This window comes from Xenopus laevis, chromosome 6L (genome assembly GCF_017654675.1).
Source record: "Xenopus laevis strain J_2021 chromosome 6L, Xenopus_laevis_v10.1, whole genome shotgun sequence".
Lineage (NCBI taxonomy): Eukaryota > Metazoa > Chordata > Amphibia > Anura > Pipidae > Xenopus > Xenopus laevis.
In genome coordinates, this window is record NC_054381.1 from 17,036,819 (window position 1) to 17,059,270 (window position 22,452).

General features: G+C 39.5%; 1 protein-coding gene across 3 annotated transcripts in view; it reads right to left on the bottom strand.

The window, feature by feature from the left end:
- Positions 1-22,153: 22,153 nt before the first annotated feature.
- Positions 22,154-22,452, bottom strand: part of ncapg2.L (non-SMC condensin II complex subunit G2 L homeolog) — a 51,343-nt gene continuing 51,044 nt past the window's right edge. For 2 of the 3 annotated variants that reach the window (XM_018266532.2, XM_018266531.2), the window contains exon 28: positions 22,154-22,391. In XM_018266532.2, the coding sequence (XP_018122021.1) occupies positions 22,337-22,391 (55 nt within the window). In that variant the 3' untranslated portion in view covers positions 22,154-22,336. 3 annotated transcript variants of the gene reach the window in all.

Consider the following 22,452-nt stretch of genomic DNA (forward strand, 5'->3'; position numbering starts at 1 on the left):
CCCACACATAGGCCCAAACAGCCTCCACCAGCCCACTAAATACTGACTTTGTATGGAAACTTATAGCAGCCGCTCTGGCATTTGCCAGAACCCACAGATTGCCAGTCCGGGCCTGACTGTCGCGCGTACTTGGTGTGGGGGTAAATACAGTACCAGTTCCGTATATAATGTCCCTGGAATGCACAGCAGTATAAATACAATGCTAATTCCATGTATATCCTTGTTCATTGAAGGGGGCACATCATTTCTGTATGTAATGCTCTGGTTTCTTTCAACTGCATTTATTTACCTATTCATAGTTACAAAGTGGCCCTAATGTCCATGTCCAATCTCTTAACGAAGCAGGATTTTAAAAATGAATATTGTATAAAAATATTTCTTCCATCCATGTCTAAGACATGACACAGGGAAAATTCCAATATAATTATTTTCCCATCTCTGCATTTTCATGGTTTCTAACCCACGTGACAACAACATAATCCAGTATTTGCTTTTAAGACATGCTGTAGGTCGGTGCTATGCGGCTTTTACCATATGGTGGGCTGTGCATCCATTATAGCACATTTTTTGCAGGCTGGATTCTCATAAAATGAATGGATCCTAGAGCTATTGGGTGGACTGGAGACTGGAAAATCCTATTCTGGGTTTAAAGGAACAATAACACCAAAAACCGAAAGTGTATCAAAGAAATTAAAATATAATGTAATGTTGCCCTGCACTGGTAAAAGCTGTGTGTTAGCTTCAGAAAGACTAATATAGTTTATATAAATAAGATGCTGTGCAGCCTTGTGGGCAGCCATTCAAGCTACAGGAGAAATAGCACAGGTTACATAGCACCATTGTACTGGACAGGGTTTATCTGTTATCTGCTATGTAACCTGTGCCTTTTCTCCTTTTTTTCCAGCTTGAATGGCTGCCTCCATGGTAAACAGTAACTTATTTATAGTTATAGTTGTCTTTCTGAAGCAAACACACATCTTTTACGAGTGCAGGGCAACAGTATATTATGGGGGTTATTTACCCAAGTCCATCCATTTTCTGCTACAAACTCCGATAAAATCCGCTTGGGTCTTTTTCACTTATTTATTATTACATTTTCCCCAAAACTTGCTTTGCAGGAAAAAAAAACAATTTCACGTTTTTTTTCGGATGTTTAATCCGATTGTCATGATTTTTTTGGATTTTTCACCCAAAAACTCAGAAAAATTCTGGGTATTGCATGAAACCCAGCGCACGTCGAAAAAACATTTTTGACTTCTCCTATTGACTTATATGCAACCTTGACAGGTCTGAGATGCTGGATTTTCTGATTCAGACTTTTCGATCCTCTGGGTTTAATCAATTCCGAAAAATTTGTGGTTTTTTAAAAGTCTGATTTTATTTTTAAAAAAACACATTTTTTGTGATTTTTGCATTCGGAGTTTAGTAAATAACCCCCTATATGTTAACTACTTTAAAATGCTTTCATTTTTTGGTGTTACTGTTCCTTTAATCTTGTCCCTTCCCTACATGTGACACATTGGAACCCTGAGGTGCTGGAGGGTGAATCTCATCCTGACAGATATCATGCTGGTAGTCTTGTTGCTATGGGACAACTGCACCATATAGTAATTACTCCTTAAACAGTTTGTCACAAGCTCAACCATGTTTATGTGCAAAAACTACTTTGGGTTGTATCCATCAAGGAGAAACTAAGGTTCTTCTCCAGGATCTCTAGGATGTTCCAACTGAAATGACAGTGAGGTCCTCAACTGCTTCTGACAGCTGGATTAATAATTTCATATCATGGAATAAAGTTAGTCTGAGACATGATGACAATTGGATAGAGAGGTTAAGGACGGTAGCCTGGGACAAGGTAGGATGAATGGGCAGAGAATTTGAGGGGAGGGTAGGCCAATCCTTGAGGTCAAGGTACTTCAACCACAAGGTAAGCCAAATTCACTGGGGGTTCCAATATTTTACCTCCACCAAAGAAACTAAACACTAACCTAGGACCCCAGACCAATCCTCTTCTTCTGTAAAAAAAAACTCACCAACTGGGGTACATTTCATCTCTGCTCTGCTCCACCATGTTTCTTTATTTTCCTAGGGATTCTTATCTATCTAAAAATGACTGATCTATGATCTTACTATTATTATTTTTGTTCCGTGTAACCAATGGACGAACTGTGATTTTCCGTGGGTTCCTCATGTAATTAAGGCACATGCCTTTTTTTATAACACTCCTGTTTCTTGTTGTGGGCTTTGAGGGCTCCCACTCATTTTAACCTATTAGCTCTCAGGTGAAGAATTATATTGATGTAAAGTATATTTAACAATGAGTTTTAACAATAGTGAAGACCCCCTGCCCATCTGTAGGATTCTTCCATTCAGCAGTTAGTGATAGCCAACTCAAGGACATATCATAATGCTTTCCACCAGGATCTGCAAGATGAGCTCATTGGAGATACAGTTTGGTTCCCCTCCAGGATGCAGGGTGCCTTCTACAAGGAGATAGTAAGCTTCCCCTCCAGGATCTGTAGGATGCCCCCATAAAGAAGTAGTGAAGTTCACATCCAGGATCCTTAGGGTCACTTCAGTGAGGTATGCCTTTTGGATGTTCAGGGGCCACCACCAGAGTACCCAGTGAGGGCATGAGTAAGGCAAGTTGACAGAGACCCTTCTGGTTGAATTGAATCAACCCACCAACAATGATCCAAACTCTAAGAAATGTAGAGGCTGCAGAGCAGCAAAGAGAGACCCAACTTCATATTAATCGGCTGGTTTAGGAATGAGATGTTGGACAGGCATGGGACCACCTACTGTTGGCTGCATATAGTGTATTTGTTATTGGAGGGATAAATTTGCTGCCAGTTGGTGGAAATCAAATCATATTAGTGATTTCACAAAAATGTTAAGCAAGATCTAGATTTTAAAGGTACACCCACAGCAAAAATAATACATTGGGATATCATTCCTTATTTTAATATTGGCTAGATAGAAAGATACAGCATACCAGTAGCACAGTGTCTTCCTCTGATCTTTCTTGGCTATGATACTTTATAATACAAGATTTTGTCTCCCCCAGGCTTGTTATCAAATGGAAGCAGCAGTGCAGCATTTATTCATTTATTGAGACAGGCACAATATATTGTATGGAGACCCTGGGAGCTTAAGGCCACAGAAACCCCTTCTCCACCAAGTGATGTTCTGCTGACCTCAGACTTAACCAGGTCATGCTTTGCTGACCCAGCTCCATTTTTCAAAACAGTTCATTAGACCATTAAATGACAGTTTTCTATGGACAATGCTTTGTTATGGGACCTAGTGCCTATTATGTTGGTACAGCTATTGTTCTGTCAATATTATTTATTTATATCAATGCCGGATGGTGTGCTTAGTCCATGCCAAGTAGATGGCATAATGTTGTAGTTTGACCCTTTGCAAATGATAGAGCCTGGTGTAGCTGGGCCTGGGTAGAAAGCAGGTCCAGCCTCCTCCCTTTTCCCTGTGCCCCCCACTGCTATAAACAAGATATACCACTGGGCACAGAGAGGACTAAGAGTTTTAAATAACTACTTTAATAGGGTATAACATGACCCCTATATCTACGTCCAACCTCTGACCTCTCATTTCACCAATAAACTGTGACTAAGAGATCTTGGCTCTGGGGGGTAACCCTATCCATGAGGTCAAGGTACTTAAAGGATAAGAAAATCCAAATTCACTGCAGGTTCCAATTTATTACCCCTCTCCACCAAATAAACTAAGCACTAACCAGGGAGCCCAGACCAATCCTCCTCTTCCCTACATGTGACACAATGGAACCCTGAGGTGCTGGAAGGTGAATCTCTTCCTGGCCAGATATCATGCAGATAGTCTTGTTGCTATAGAACAGCTGCACCATATAGTAATTACTCCTTAGAGATTATGTCACCAGCTCAATTAAGTTGACTTGTGCACTTACTCCTTTGGGATGTATCCATCTAAAAGAAACTAAGGTTTTTCTCCAGGATCTGTAGGAAGCCCCTATTGAAGTCACAGTGAGGTCCTTCCCTGGAATCTGCAGCATGACCACATAATGGAGATAGTTGTTAAATTCTGCCTAACCTTTTAATAACTGCTACTAAGACCTGGATTAAAAATGTCACATCATGGTGTAAAGTCTCATTACATAATGGCAATGTGGATAGAGAGGTTAAAGGGCATATAAAGGCCAAAAAATAAAATCCCATTTTTACTTTCTTTAATGAAAAAGAAGCCTATCTCCAATATACTTTAATTAAAAAATGTGTACCGTTTTTATAAGAAACCTGACTGTATGCAGTGAAATTCTCCCTTCATTTACTGCTGTGGATAGGAATTGTCAGACGATCCCTAACTGCTGAGCAGGGAAACAATCATACTTATGAACAGCAGGGGGAGCCCCCGCCTTACTTCCCAGCCATGCAGAACTCAAGCAGCTTTATTTATGATGATCCCTAAACAGCCCAGACCACACTGAGCATGTGCACAGTCTTAGTCTTGCAAAGATGTTTAACAAAGTTACAAGATGGTGACCCCCTGTAGCCAACTTTGAAAGCATAAATTATTTGTTTGATTAGGCTTGTGGTGCAGTAAGTTCATGTTTATATTTAGTATACAAAATACAGCATTTCTAGCCTTATTCTATTTTAGACTTTACATGCCCTTTAAAGATGCTAGACTGGGACAAGGTAGGATGAATTAGCAGAGAATGCAAGGGGAGGGTAAGCTTATCCTTGAGTTGAAGGTACTTAAAGGGCATGCAAAGGCAAAAAATTTAAATCACATTTTTACTTTCTTCAAAGAAAAAGAAACCTATCTCCAATATACTTTAATTAAAAAATGTGTACCATTTTCTATAAGAAACCTGACTGTATGCAGTGAAATTCTTCGTTCATTTACGGCTGTGGATAGGAATAGTTAGACGGTCCCTAACTGATGAGCAGGGAAACAATCATACTTATGAACAGCAGGGGGAGCCCCCACCTCACTTCCCAGCCATGCAGAACTCAAGCAGCTTTGTTTGTTTCCCTGTAGAGCAGTTGGCGACTGTGTAGAGATTAGTATTGGATTTTATTTTTGCCTTTACATCCCCTTTACTGTTTTCCAACTCCAGCTGAAGGGACAAAGATCATGGAGCCAGATTTAATTTGGAGAATTAATTTTCTGCAGCCACTGGTTCTGCAGAGTTGGAGAAAGTTTGTATTAAACAATACAACAACTATAAAATCCCCATTAGATTACATGACAACACAGGACCCAGTGCAGTCTGTATATTCTGATTATTAATCAGTCTTGCTGTATCTGCTTCAGGCAGATATTTGACTTGTGCTATTTTAATAATTTATGACGATCCCTAAACAGGCTAGACCACACTGAGCATGTGCACAGTCTTGGTCTTGCAAAGATGTTACAAGATGTTGACCCCCTGTGACCAACTTTGAAAGCATAAATCATTTGTTTGATTAGGCTTGTGGTGCAGTAAGTTCATGTTTATGTTTAGTATACAAAATACAGCATTTCTAGCATTATGCTATTTTAGACTTTACTTACCCTTTAAAGGATAAGGAAAGCCAACTTCCCTGTGGGTGCCAATTTGTTACATCTCCCAAAGAAATTAACCTGGGACTCTAGACCACCCCCTATGTAAAAAAATGCAGCAACTGGGGTACATTCTATCCCGGCTCTGCTCCACCATGTTTCTTGATTTTGCCAGGGATCTCTTCCTCCAGCATTGTTTGAAAATGTACGATGCTGCTCATGTTCCTGTCATGCGTGCAGTGCAAGAAATCCCTGGGAAAATAAAGAAACATGGAGCTTAGTGTGCTGCTGAGATGGAATGATCCATTATTTTGGCTCTGCCTCATTTTAATTAACAGTAAAAAGGGGAACTAACGTGAAAATGAAATTGTATATAAGCTTTAGCATACTGAAATAAGAAGTTTTCTATATATAATCAATTAAAAATTCTGTACCATTTCTGAAATAATCACGTTTATGTTCACTGTTTCTTTGTCTTCATGCAGGAGTTGGGTGTCCTATATTCATCGACAGTTAGATCCTATATATCTTATAGGGGAGCTCCTTTTGCCTAGAAGATGTATCAGAGCTCACTCTATTAAAATCACCAGACATCATGTCTCTCTACATGCAGGATTTGTGCCAAAGGCAGTTATTTTGTTAGATTTTGTTTGTACTGGAATCAGTTATTTGAGAGAGCTCTAATACATCTGCTAGGAAAGGAAGCCCCCCTATGAGATATATTGATCTAACTGAGAAACAGATGCTGAGAGAGGAATAATGAAGATAAACTTGATTATTTCAGAAACGATGCAGAATATTTGATTGTATTTAGAACGTTTCTGTGTGATTACATTTTTATTTTCGCGATAGTTCCGCTTTAAAAAATCTGATGGACTATAGACATGCAATGAGAGTCGCTGTTATGTGCATCTTGGCGTTTTTACGTAAAAGAAAGCCTGATTTTTACAATGGAAAATTAAAGCCACGGCACTTGGTGTTCAGTTGGCCTTAATTGGCCGTTCTGTGTGATGGCAGTGCATAATGCTTGTAACAGTTGTATTATTGCTTTGCTGTGATTTCCCTGCCAAATCCAATGTGCGGCGTTTGTATGGGCTTCCTCTGGCCTTTGTTCAGTAACAGCTCTGCGTGCAACAGATAAACGCTTCCAAAGTGGCAGCCTCAGCGAAATGCGCCGTCCTGCCCGCTGCATCTGCCAATAGAGCTGCCACCCGTGTGTCACTTCAAGGTCCAAGAGCTGACAGCAAGTTGTCTCGTTTTTGCTTGGTATTTAACAATATATTCTCCCTTGTAACATTTCATCCAAGGCAGCGAGGGTGACCTACCTTTCAGGTTTAAATGTGCTCCATCTGAAGCAGCTGTCACATAAAGCCCGGCTCTATAATTGATATTCTTCTTCCATCACCAGCGAAACACACGGCACAAGCAAATATTTGTGTTCTGTGACAGCCTCGCAGGCCGCAAACAGTCCATGGGCTAGAAAGGACAGGAAGGCAATTAGTGCAAAAAGGGAAAGTTATCAGAAAGTTATGTGTCTATTCATTAACAGGAACACTAACAAGTTAAAGTGTTTTAAAGGAATGACAATAAAAATGTAGTGTTACCTGGCAGTGGTATAACTGGTGTGTTTGCTTCAGAAAGACAACTATAGTTTATGGCACAGGAAAATGGGTATTAAAAGAACAGTAACAACAATTAAATAAAAGTGTTTTAAAGTAATCAAAATATAGTGTACTGTTGCCCTGCACTGGTAAAACTGGTGTATTTGCTTCAGAAACTCTACAATAGTTGATATAAACAAGCTACTGTGTAGCCATGGGGGCAGCCATTCAAGCACAGGATACACAGTAGATAACAGATAAGTACTACTATAGTTTATATAAACAAGCTACTGTGTAGCCATGGGGGCAGCCATTCAAGCACAGGATACACAGTAGATAACAGATAAGTACTACTATAGTTTATATAAACAAGCTACTGTGTAGCCATGGGGCAGCCATTCAAGCACAGGATACACAGTAGATAACAGATAAGTACTACTATAGTTTATATAAACAAGCTGCTGTGTAGCCATGGGGGCAGCCATTCAAGCACAGGATACACAGTAGATAACAGATAAGTACTACTATAGTTTATATAAACAAGCTACTGTGTAGCCATGGGGGCAGCCATTCAAGCACAGGATACACAGTAGATAACAGATAAGTACTACTATAGTTTATATAAACAGACTGCAATGTAGCCATGGGGACAGCCATTCAAGCACAGGATACACAGTAGATAACAGATAACTACTACTATAGTTTATATAAACAAGCTGCTGTGTAGCCATGGGGGCAGCCATTCAAGCACAGGATACACAGTAGATAACAGATAAGTACTACTATAGTTTATATAAACAAGCTGCTGTGTAGCCATGGGGGCAGCCATTCAAGCACAGGATACACAGTAGATAACAGATAAGTACTACTATAGTTTATATAAACAAGCTACTGTGTAGCCATGGGGGCAGCCATTCAAGCACAGGATACACAGTAGATAACAGATAAGTACTACTATAGTTTATATAAACAGACTGCAATGTAGCCATGGGGACAGCCATTCAAGCACAGGATACACAGTAGATAACAGATAAGTACTACTATAGTTTATATAAACAAAGCTACTGTGTAGCCATGGGGGCAGCCATTCAAGCACAGGATACACGGTAGATAACAGATAAGTACTACTATAGTTTATATAAACAAGCTGCTGTGTAGCCATGGGGGCAGCCATTCAAGCACAGGATACACAGTAGATAACAGATAAGTACTACTATAGTTTATATAAACAAGCTACTGTGTAGCCATGGGGGCAGCCATTCAAGCACAGGATACACAGTAGATAACAGATAAGTACTACTATAGTTTATATAAACAGACTGCAATGTAGCCATGGGGACAGCCATTCAAGCACAGGATACACAGTAGATAACAGATAAGTACTACTATAGTTTATATAAACAAGCTGCTGTGTAGCCATGGGGGCAGCCATTCAAGCACAGGATACACAGTAGATAACAGATAAGTACTACTATAGTTTATATAAACAAGCTACTGTGTAGCCATGGGGGCAGCCATTCAAGCACAGGATACACAGTAGATAACAGATAAGTACTACTATAGTTTATATAAACAGACTGCAATGTAGCCATGGGTACAGCCATTCAAGCACAGGATACACAGTAGATAACAGATAAGTACTACTATAGTTTATATAAACAAGCTACTGTGTAGCCATGGGGGCAGCCATTCAAGCACAGGATACACAGTAGATAACAGATAAGTACTACTATAGTTTATATAAACAAGCTGCTGTGTAGCCATGGGGGCAGCCATTCAAGCACAGGATACACAGTAGATAACAGATAAGTACTACTATAGTTTATATAAACAAGCTACTGTGTAGCCATGGGGGCAGCCATTCAAGCACAGGATACACAGTAGATAACAGATAAGTACTACTATAGTTTATATAAACAGACTGCAATGTAGCCATGGGGACAGCCATTCAAGCACAGGATACACAGTAGATAACAGATAAGTACTACTATAGTTTATATAAACAAGCTACTGTGTAGCCATGGGGGCAGCCATTCAAGCACAGGATACACAGTAGATAACAGATAAGTACTACTATAGTTTATATAAACAAGCTGCTGTGTAGCCATGGGGGCAGCCATTCAAGCACAGGATACACAGTAGATAACAGATAACTACTACTATAGTTTATATAAACAAGCTGCTGTGTAGCCATGGGGGCAGCCATTCAAGCACAGGATACACAGTAGATAACAGATAAGTACTACTATAGTTTATATAAACAAGCTGCTGTGTAGCCATGGGGGCAGCCATTCAAGCACAGGATACACAGTAGATAACAGATAAGTACTACTATAGTTTATATAAACAAGCTACTGTGTAGCCATGGGGGCAGCCATTCAAGCACAGGATACACAGTAGATAACAGATAAGTACTACTATAGTTTATATAAACAGACTGCAATGTAGCCATGGGGACAGACATTCAAGCACAGGATACACAGTAGATAACAGATAACTACTACTATAGTTTATATAAACAAGCTGCTGTGTAGCCATGGGGGCAGCCATTCAAGCACAGGATACACAGTAGATAACAGATAAGTACTACTATAGTTTATATAAACAAGCTGCTGTGTAGCCATGGGGGCAGCCATTCAAGCACAGGATACACAGTAGATAACAGATAAGTACTACTATAGTTTATATAAACAAGCTACTGTGTAGCCATGGGGGCAGCCATTCAAGCACAGGATACACAGTAGATAACAGATAAGTACTACTATAGTTTATATAAACAGACTGCAATGTAGCCATGGGGACAGCCATTCAAGCACAGGATACACAGTAGATAACAGATAAGTACTACTATAGTTTATATAAACAAGCTACTGTGTAGCCATGGGGGCAGCCATTCAAGCACAGGATACACGGTAGATAACAGATAAGTACTACTATAGTTTATATAAACAAGCTGCTGTGTAGCCATGGGGGCAGCCATTCAAGCACAGGATACACAGTAGATAACAGATAAGTACTACTATAGTTTATATAAACAAGCTACTGTGTAGCCATGGGGGCAGCCATTCAAGCACAGGATACACAGTAGATAACAGATAAGTACTACTATAGTTTATATAAACAGACTGCAATGTAGCCATGGGGACAGCCATTCAAGCACAGGATACACAGTAGATAACAGATAAGTACTACTATAGTTTATATAAACAAGCTGCTGTGTAGCCATGGGGGCAGCCATTCAAGCACAGGATACACAGTAGATAACAGATAAGTACTACTATAGTTTATATAAACAAGCTACTTGTGTAGCCATGGGGGCAGCCATTCAAGCACAGGATACACAGTAGATAACAGATAAGTACTACTATAGTTTATATAAACAGACTGCAATGTAGCCATGGGGACAGCCATTCAAGCACAGGATACACAGTAGATAACAGATAAGTACTACTATAGTTTATATAAACAAGCTACTGTGTAGCCATGGGGGCAGCCATTCAAGCACAGGATACACAGTAGATAACAGATAAGTACTACTATAGTTTATATAAACAAGCTGCTGTGTAGCCATGGGGGCAGCCATTCAAGCACAGGATACACAGTAGATAACAGATAAGTACTACTATAGTTTATATAAACAAGCTACTGTGTAGCCATGGGGGCAGCCATTCAAGCACAGATAACAGTAGATAACAGATAAGTACTACATAGTTTATATAAACAGACTGCATGTAGCCATGGGGACAGCCATTCAAGCACAGGATACACAGTAGATAACAGATAAGTACTACTATAGTTTATATAAACAAGCTACTGTGTAGCCATGGGGCAGCCATTCAAGCACAGGATACACAGTAGATAACAGATAAGTACTACTATAGTTATATAAACAAGCTGCTGTGTAGCCATGGGGGCAGCCATTCAAGCACAGGATACACAGTAGATAACAGATAACTACTACTATAGTTTATATAAACAAGCTGCTGTGTAGCCATGGGGCAGCCATTCAAGCACAGGATACACAGTAGATAACAGATAAGTACTACTATAGTTTATATAAACAAGCTGCTGTGTAGCCATGGGGGCAGCCATTCAAGCACAGGATACACAGTAGATAACAGATAAGTACTACTATAGTTTATATAAACAAGCTACTGTGTAGCCATGGGGGCAGCCATTCAAGCACAGGATACACAGTAGATAACAGATAAGTACTACTATAGTTTATATAAACAGACTGCCAATGTAGCCATGGGGACAGACATTTCAAGCACAGGATACACAGTAGATAACAGATAAGTACTACTATAGTTTATATAAACAAGCTGCTGTGTAGCCATGGGGCAGCCATTCAAGCACAGGATACACAGTAGATAACAGTAAGTTACTACTATAGTTTATATAAACAAGCTACTGTGTAGCCATGGGGGCAGCCATTCAAGCACAGGATACACAGTAGATAACAGATAAGTACTACTATAGTTTATATAAACAGACTGCAATGTAGCCATGGGGACAGCCATTCAAGCACAGGATACACAGTAGATAACAGATAAGTACTACTATAGTTTATATAAACAAGCTGCTGTGTAGCCATGGGGCAGCCATTCAAGCACAGGATACACAGTAGATAACAGATAAGTACTACTATAGTTTATATAAACAAGCTACTGTGTAGCCATGGGGGCAGCCATTCAAGCACAGGATACACAGTAGATAACAGATAAGTACTACTATAGTTTATATAAACAGACTGCAATGTAGCCATGGGGACAGCCATTCAAGCACAGGATACACAGTAGATAACAGATAAGTACTACTATAGTTTATATAAACAAGCTACTGTGTAGCCATGGGGGCAGCCATTCAAGCACAGGATACACAGTAGATAACAGATAAGTACTACTATAGTTTATATAAACAAGCTGCTGTGTAGCCATGGGGGCAGCCATTCAAGCACAGGATACACAGTAGATAACAGATAAGGTACTACTATAGTTTATATAAACAAGCTACTGTGTAGCCATGGGGGCAGCCATTCAAGCACAGGATACACAGTAGATAACAGATAAGTACTACTATAGTTTATATAAACAGACTGCAATTGTAGCCATGGGGACAGGGATTAACAGATAAGTACTACTATAGCCATGGGGGCAGCCATTCAAGCACAGATACACAGTAGATAACAGATAAGTACTACTATAGTTTATATAAAGAGCCATGGGGCAGCACATTCAAGCACAGATACACAGTAGATAACAGATAAGTACTACTATAGTTTATATAAACAAGCTGCTGTGTAGCCATGGGCAGCCATTCAAGCACAGGATACACAGTAGATAACAGATAGTACTACTATAGTTTATATAAACAAGCTACTGTGTAGCCATGGGGGCAGCCATTCAAGCACAGGATACACAGTAGATAACAGATAAGTACTACTATAGTTTATATAAACAATGCTGCTGTGCCCAGGCAGCCATTCAAGCACAGGATACACAGTAGATAACAGATATACTACTTAGTTTATATAAACATACTAATGGGGGCAGCCATTTGCAAGCAGTAGATAACAGATAAGTACTATATCTACTGTGTAGCCATGGGGCAGCCATTCAAGCACAGGATTTACACAGTAGATAACAGTAGATAACAGATAAGTACTACTATAGTTATATAAACAAGCTGCTGTGTAGCCATGGGCAGCCATTCAAGCACAGGATACACAGTAGATAACAGATAAGTACTACTATAGTTATGCTGTGTAGCCATGGGGCAGCCATTCAAGCACAGGATACACAGAATACAGTAAGTACTACCATGGGGGCAGCCATTCATACACAGTAGATAACAGTAAATGTTTATTAACAGACTGTGTAGCCATGGGGACAGCCATTCAAGCACAGGATACACAGTAGATAACAGATAAGTACTACTATAGTTTATATAAACAAGGCTGCTGTGTAGCCATGGGGCAGCCATTCAAGCACAGGATACACAGTAGATAACAGAATAGTACTACTATAGTTTATATAAACAAGCTACTGTGTAGCCATGGGGGCAGCCATTCAAGCACAGGATACACAGTAGATAACAGATAAGTACTACTATAGTTTATATAAACAGACTGCAATGTAGCCATGGGGACAGCCATTCAAAGCACAGGATACACCAGTAGATAACAGATAAGTAACTACTATAGTTTATATAAACAAGCGACTGTGTAGCCATGGGGCAGCCATTCAAGCACAGGAACACAGTAGATAACAGATAAGTACTACTATAGTTTATTATAAACAAGCTGCTGTGTAGCCATGGGGCAGCCATTCAAGCACAGGATACACAGTAGATAACAGATAAGTACTACTATAGTTTATATAAACAAGCTACTGTGTAGCCATGGGGGCAGCCATTCAAGCACAGGATACACAGTAGATAACAGATAAGTACTACTATAGTTTATATAAACAGACTGCAATGTAGCCATGGGGACAGCCATTCAAGCACAGGATACACAGTAGATAACAGATAAGTACTACTATAGTTTATATAAACAAGCTACTGTGTAGCCATGGGGGCAGCCATTCAAGCACAGATACACAGTAGATAACAGATAAGTACTACTATAGTTTATTATAAACAAGCTGCTGTGTAGCCATGGGGGCAGCCATTTCAAGCACAGGATACACAGTAGATAACAGATAACTACTACTATAGTTTATATAAACAAGCTGCTGTGTAGCCATGGGGGCAGCCATTCAAGCCACAGGATACACAGTAGATAACAGATAAGTACTACTATAGTTTATATAAACAAGCTGCTGTGTAGCCATGGGGGCAGCCATTCAAGCACAGGATACACAGTAGATAACAGATAAGTACTACTATAGTTTATATAAACAAGCTACTGTGTAGCCATGGGGGCAGCCATTCAAGCACAGGATACACAGTAGATAACAGATAAGTACTACTATAGTTTATATAAACAGACTGCAATGTAGCCATGGGGACAGACATTCAAGCACAGGATACACAGTAGATAACAGATAACTACTACTATAGTTTATATAAACAAGCTGCTGTGTAGCCATGGGGGCAGCCATTCAAGCACAGGATACACAGTAGATAACAGATAAGTACTACTATAGTTTATATAAACAAGCTGCTGTGTAGCCATGGGGGCAGCCATTCAAGCACAGGATACACAGTAGATAACAGATAAGTACTACTATAGTTTATATAAACAAGCTACTGTGTAGCCATGGGGGCAGCCATTCAAGCACATGATACACAGTAGATAACAGATAAGTACTACTATAGTTTATATAAACAAGCTGCTGTGTAGCCATGGGGGCAGCCATTCAAGCACAGGATACAAAGTAGATAACAGATAAGTACTACTATAGTTTATATAAACAAGCTGCTGTGTGGCCATGGGGGCAGCCATTCAAGTACAGGATACACAGTAGATAACAGATAAGTACTACTATAGTTTATATAAACAAGCTGCTGTGTAGCCATGGGGGCAGCCATTCAAGCACAGGATACACAGTAGATAACAGATAAGTACTACTATAGTTTATATAAACAAGCTGCTGTGTGGCCATGGGGGCAGCCATTCAAAGCTGAAAAATGAGAAAAGGCTCAGGATACACAGCAGATACCAGATAAGCTCTTTAGTATACAATGGGATTCTTTACAATGTATCTGTTATCTACTGTCTCCTGTGCTTGAATGGCTACGCATCAGCTTATTTATATAAACTATTGTAGAGTTTTTGATGTTTTACCAGTGCCGCTCAACAGTACATGATATTTTCATTACTTTCATTTCTTTTGATGTTACTGTTTCTGTAGGTTTCAATAATTTTTATTGAAAATTTTTTTACTGTTTCTTTAGAATGCCTATGAAAGTACATTGGGTTGGCTTATAATTGTGGGCAGGGCACATAACATCCCTCCACTTTTTTGACCCCAGTTCAAGCGCTGTATACAACCAACATTATATGGACCCCCACTGAATTATTTCTAATGGCTACTTAAAGGGGTTGTTCACCTTCAAATTAACTTTTAGTATGATGTAGGCAGTGATATTCTGAGACAATTTGTAATTGCTTTTCATTTTTTATTATTTGTGGGTTTTGATTTATTTAGCTTTCTATTCAGCAGCTCTCCAGTTTGCAGTCTCAGCAATCTGGTTGCTAAGGTGAAAATTACCCTAGCAACTATGCATCAGTTTGAATAAGAGACTGAAATATGAATAGGAGGCCTGAATAGAAAGAGGAGTAATAAAAAGTAACAATAACAATACATTTTTAGCCTTACAGAGCATTTGTTTTTTAGATGGGGTCAGTGACCCCCATTTGAAAGCTGGAAAGAGTCAGAAGAAGGTAAAAAATTTAAAAACTATAAAAAATAAAGGCCAATTAAAAAGTTGCTTAGAATTGGCCATTCTATAACATATTAAAGGTAACTTAAAAGTGAACCACCCTTTTAAGCCACACCCATCATCTCTGATACAGGTGCCACTACCCAACACAATGATATTTCTGAGAATTGCACGCTTTGTACTGTGTGGCAACAGTTTTGGGAAGGCCATTTCCTGTTACAGCAGGGAAGTAACTCCATCCTCAAAGCCATTTCCATACAGAGATGGGAGTAGAAGTAGTTAATTGACTAGCACAGTAGTGATGTGATGACCCGCCCACAATCCGCAGGTTTAGCCGCGGTTTGGTTCAACTTCCACACAAGATTGACAGGTCGCTCTTCCTTCCTCTCTCCCCGCCCATAACTTTACTCTGCCTCTATTTACAGGTTTGCACCTGCCAAGCCCCTTTTGTGACATCAGAGACGGCCAGGTCGGGTCCATTAATAGAGTGCCTGTGTAGGGTAGGGGTCGGAAGGCTCTGGTGCAGGTGGATTTTTTTTGTTGACCCACACATCACTACTGCACACAGCCCTGACCTCAACCCAACTGGACACCTATGGGATGAATCTGATCACTAATACCAGCCAGGACTGATCCCCAACTTCATACATCTGAATGGAAGCAAATTCCACCAACAACGATCCAACATCTAGAGGAAATCCTCATGAGAGGCCGTTATAGCAGCAAAGGGAGGACCAACTTCATAGCAATCCCTTTAGTTTGGAATGATGTCCTCATACTTTTAGCCATGTTGTGTATCTAGTGTGATGGTTTCTATTATCATTTACATGTATAGCAACAAGTATTAGGCAGAACTTTGGAGAAGATTATAATTCACATCCAGTCCCATTATCATAAAAAATATTGGCTAAGAGATTAGTAGAGGCTCCAGTATATCAGAGCCCATAGGAACAGATAAACCTAGTGTCAATGTGTGTGTGGGCGGCTTTCTTCATTTTTCCGCTCTTTTTTTTTTCCATAAAGAAATACAGAACAATGATGAAACTGGCGTTTAGATGACAAATAATTCTATGGACGTGGGCTCCTGACCTAGATGAGGAAAGTGAAAGTTAGTGCTTTTGTGATGGAAACATTCAATTTCTAATAACGTTTATGTTCTTTTTTGTATTCTGACTTGGCGGCCTCTTGTTATCTGCAGATAATACAATATCCAACGTTAACTGCTCTAATGTGTTCCAGACCCCAACAGCAATTGCGCTATTATAGTCATTAGCGATAAAATAAGAAGATGCTGTCCCAATTATTTGAAAGACAAAAAAAGTTTTTATCTATAAAGATGGTATTGTTCCTTGGGAAGATAATAGTTCCACGCCCCCATTATTTGGGGACACTTAGTAATTTTTCTTTTTGAAGAGGCAAAAGAGATAGGCGATGGTGTGTCTCCATAGCAAACCCCAGCAAAGTCATTATTATGCCACAATAAACAACTTACTTACTTTTACTGAATGCAAGAAACATTATTGTACTTTATAAATATACCCATGCCTTCCATGTACAAGCTATTTGATTTTAGAATATAGAGACCTCATGTAAATAATTGTCCAGGCATCATTGCCGAAATGGGGCTCATACACTTGCATTTCCATTCTTGACAGTTTTGTGCTTACTACTTTGTGGAAACAGTTTGGGGAAGGGTCTTTTTTTCCCTTTATGCACCCCATGCACAAAGTAAGGTCCATACAGAACAACCTTCACAGAGCCTGGACCTCAACCACTCAACATCTGTGGGATGATTTGGGACCTGATGCCAACTTCAGTGCCCAACCTCAATAATGCTCTTATGGCTGAATGGAAGAAAACATCATAGTATGGTTTATTTGTAGAACAATGGATCTTGGGTATAACAATGGAGAAGGTACAGGGTACAAAAACATCTTATAGGTCTATCCCAAGCCACACACGATCAGTCTCTACAGACATAGGGCAATGTTACTGGGTACAAAACCACAATATTTCAAGGTCTTTCATAAGCCCCAAACCATCAGTCTCTATAGACTTAGGGAAAACTATAGCAAACTGCACCCAAACCCATAATCTTTTTAGGTTCTTCTCAAGCCCCCATCCATCAGCCTCTAAAGACAAGGTACAGGATCCAAAACCATAATCTATTTAGGTCTTTCCCAAGGCCCCCAACAATTAGTCTCTATAGACTTAGGGAGAAGTTCCTCAGTCCAAAACCATAATCTATTTAGGTCTTTCCCAAGCCCCCAAACATCAGTCTCTAGACTTAAGGAAAAGTTCCTGGACCCAAACCCATAATCTTTTTAGGTCCTTCCCAAGCCCTCATCCATCAGCCTCTAAAGACAAGGTACAGGATCCAAAAAAATAAACTATTTAGGTCTTTCTCAAGCCCTCAACAATCAGTCTCTATAGACTTAGGAAGACATTCATGAGTTCAAAACCAAAATCTATTTAGGTCTTTCCCAAGCCCTCAACCATCAGTCTCTATAGACTTAGGGAAAGGTTACTGAACCCAAACCAATTATCTTTTCAGGTCCTTCCCAAGCCCCCAACCATCAGCCTCTATAGACTTATGGAGAAGTTCCTGGGTCCAAAACCATAATCTACTTACGTCTTTCCCAAACCACCAAACATCAGTCTCTATAGACTTAGGGAAAAGTAACAGGACACAAACCCATAATCTTTTTAGGTCCTTCCCAAGCCCCAACCATCAGCCTCTAAAGACAAGGTACAGGATCCAAAACAATATTCTATTTAGGTCTTTCCCAAGCCCTCAACAATCAGTCTCTATAGACGTAGGTAAAACTATAACAAACAAGGAAAGTTGTGCTTACCGCTAATTTTTAAACCATTAAGTGGGGGTACAATGAAGCTTTGACCAAACAATTCATATAGACAAATACAAGAGGTCCTCTGTACGCAACCTATTATCAATATATTTAAAACACTGAGACATTTTGTGCATACAGCTACTAAAAAATGCCTTACCCTTTTAACAAAACAGGCATTGTTGGTCCATATATTGCAATATATTTAAGCTGGCCAACTATGTCAATGTATAATGAAGCAAAATAATTCTTAATGATTCAGAAAATTTAGGAAAAGTTACTGGACCCAAACCCATTACCTTTTAAGGTCCTTCCCAAGCCCCCAACCATCAGCCTCTACAGACTTAGGGAGAAGTTCCTGGGCCCAAAACCATAATCTATTTAGGTCTTTTCCAAACCCCCATCCATCAGTCTCTATAGACTTAGGGAAAAGTTACTGGACCCAAAACCATACTCTTTTTAGGTCCTTCTCAAGCCCCAAACATCAGCCGCTAAAGACTTAGGGACAAGTTAACGGATCCAAAACCATAATCTCTACAGACTTAGGGAGAAGATACTGGATCCAAAACCATAACTTCTCAAGTCTTTCCCAAGCCATCAACCATTAGTCTCAACAGACTGAGAGGCCTCAATCATACGTCACATTAGACAAGGATCAATACAGTCACGTAGACTTGACCATGTTGTTGATAATTGGCGTTTCCAAAATTACAGACTAATTGACATATTTTTACACTATGAACGATCTTTCTTAAACAATGAAAAGAACACAACATAGAGGAGCTCCATTCTTTTTATAGTATAGTCATTGTATGGTATAATCATTTTGGAAGAACTTTCTGAAGGTAGAGTTATCAAAGGGTTAAAATAGAGCTTGGCACAGTTCCACAGTGAAAAATGTCGCAGATATCTGTTCACTTGCATATGAAATACAGGTAAAAAGAATAGTTGTGTTTAGGAAGCAGCAATAACTAAGAGGTTAATTGGGAGTCAGCAGAGAGGCTGGCCCTAGAGCACACTTTCAGGTAGGAGAGGCAGCAGACACCAGCTCGCAACTGGAAAATAGATCCCAGCAGTTCTTTTCTCTCCATCCAACCTCAGATTTGCCTGGAGCCTTCTAACTTAGCATCCCGATTTTCCAGAGCTTCTTACCAGATGAACACATGTTTAGGGGGAAGCAGAAAAAATATAAACTATAAATGCAAGACAGATTTATTCAATAAGGCATGCAGCCACGGAGCAATGTGTGTGTTTGCTGGAAGCAGACTGCTTTTATTCTAGCAGAATGTGAACAGTAGATGGCAGGTTACCTTTGAATATTTGCATTTTGTCAACACACCATATGGATGGCTTATTCTAGCTATATTTATGCTGTAAACAATCCAACAGATTCTCCATCTCTAGCTTAATGCTGTTCTTATAAGCACTCAGATACTCAATCCAAAGTAATGGACATTATTTCATGTGATACTTTTAGACCAAAAGTTAACATTTTGCAGTTCTCATTCCTTCTTCTTTAAAAGAGAACTAAACCCTAAAAATTAATATGGTTAAAATGCCCTATTTTATGTACTGAACTTATTGCACCAGCCTAAAGTTTCAGCTAGTCAATAGCAGCAATGATCCAGGACTTCAAACTTGTCACAGGGGGTCACCATCTTGGAAAATGTCTGTAAGTTGGGAAAATGGGCAGCAAACTGGAAAATGAGGTTCAATGTTACGCACTTTGCCATTTAGTGTATAACTTGCATTTATATTATTTTTGCCAGTGTGTTGGGAGTTTCCTTAAATGAGAAGGATCTTGGGATTTTTGTAGATAACAAGTTGTCTAATTCTGGGCAGTGTCATTCTGTGGCTACTAAAGCAAATAAAGTTCTGTCTTGCATAAAAAAGGGCATTAACTCAAGGGATGAAAACATAATTATGTCTCTTTATAGGTCCCTGGTGAGGCCTCATCTGGAGTATGCAGTGCAGTTTTGGACTCGTCCTTAAGAGGGATATAAATGAGCTGGAGAGAGTGCAGAGACTAAGTGCAACTAAACTGGTTAGAGGGATGGAAGACTTAAATTATGAGGGGAGACTGTCAAGGTTGGGGTTGTTTTCTCTGGAAAAAAGGCGCTTGCGAGGGGACATGATTACACTTTACAAGTACATTAGAGGACATTATAGACAAATAGCAGGGGACCTTTTTACCCATAAAGTGGATCACCGTACCAGAGGCCTCCCCTTCAGACTAGAAGAAAAGAACTTTCATTTGAAGCAACGTAGGGGGTTCTTCACAGTCAGGACAGTGAGGTTGTGGAATGCACTGCCGGGTGATGTTGTGATGCTGATTCAGTTAATGACTATAAGAGGGACTTGGATGATTTCTTGGACAGACATAATATCAAAGGCTATTGTGATACTAAGCTCTATAGTTAGTAAAGGTATGGGTATATAGAATTTATGTGACAGTAGGGAGGGGTGTGTGTGTATGCTAGGATTTCATTTGGAGGGGTTGAACTTGATGGAATTTGTCTTTTTTCAACCCAATTTAACTAAGTAACTCTCACATGCTCAGTGGGCTCTGAGCAGCTGTTGAGAAGCTAAGTTTAGGGCTCGTCACTAATTATCCAGCAGAAAATGAGGTTGGTCTGTAATATAAGATGATGCTACAGGGCTGATTATTAAATTCTGATGCTAGCTGCGCTGGTTTCTGTGCTGCCATGTAGTAATTATCTGTATTAATTACTAATTAGCATTATATTGGGATATTTCTGTTCTATGTGTACTGTATATTGTGAGTGGGTCCCTAAGCTCAGTAAGTGACAGCAGCACAGAGCATGTGCAGTGAATCAGCAGAAAAGAAGATGGGGAGCTACTGGGGCATCTTTGGAGACACAGATCTTTACTGCTAAAGGGCTGTGGTTGCCTTGGGCTGGTACAGAAGCACAAAACATATTGTACAACAACATTTCTAGCTACTTCTTTAGTTAGACTTTAGTTCTCTTTTAACCTCCTGAGGACAGTAGAAAAACTGGTTAGCGTGTTTGTCTGAGCCGGGAGGTATAGCTAGAGGGAGGAGGTATTTTTCTCTAGTGTCCTGCCTCCTAGCTATACCCCATTGTTCCTGTGTCTCCCAAGGAGCTGTGGGAGAAACATGTATGTGCATTGCTGGCTACAGTCGCCATGTAATTTGGAGCTCAACTAATGTACTCAATAAAGTAGAAAGCTCTCTACATTTTCTGTACATTTTTTTTTTTTTTTAAATTTGGCACACACACACACACAAAAAAAAATCTAGTTGCTGCAGGCTATGCAGATTGAAGTTGCTTTACATAAACGGAGTTCCCCACTGAAATGAAAAGCAACCCACAAACCTAGCAGAGACAATGCATCCAGCTTGGGTCACAGTGAGTGGCAAAACTGAGCAGATAAGAACCAGGAGACGCTTCCTACGTCACCAAATTATGCATTTGCCATTCAACGGCAGAGAGTGCTCCTTTTACACATTCATAATATTACAATGGTTAAAAATCTTGAAAAGAAAATTGCTCAGAGTGCCCTTTTGCAATTTTACCTTTAAGTTATTATGGGTGGTTATTTGTCCCCTTTAACATAACATCATTTGTAATCAATATACATCACTCCTTCAACTATATATTTTAATTATTTGGTTACATACAAAATACTGCCCTGCTTTATGGGCTATAAACAAATAAAACAGACACTCAGGGCAAGGTTCCAGGTAAAACATCTTGGTGTATATATATAAGCAGGAGACTTGAAGAAGTAAAAAGTATTTATAGACAGAATGTAGTGAAACAAGCAAATCGACATTGAGCCATGATACGAGTTCATTGATCAGTAAAGCAACGATTGCGTTTAAGAAATATTAAAAGAAACTTTATAAAAAGAATTTGTACATTTTTCTTTTAGTTATCCAACAGGTAGGAATTCTCGGCTTTGTCATTATGATGGATGAAGCATTTCATTCAATATCCTCATGGATGATTCATACACAGCCCTGAAAAAGAAAACCATGTAAAGGGTTAAATAAGGCATTTTATCAACATAAGGGGTTAACC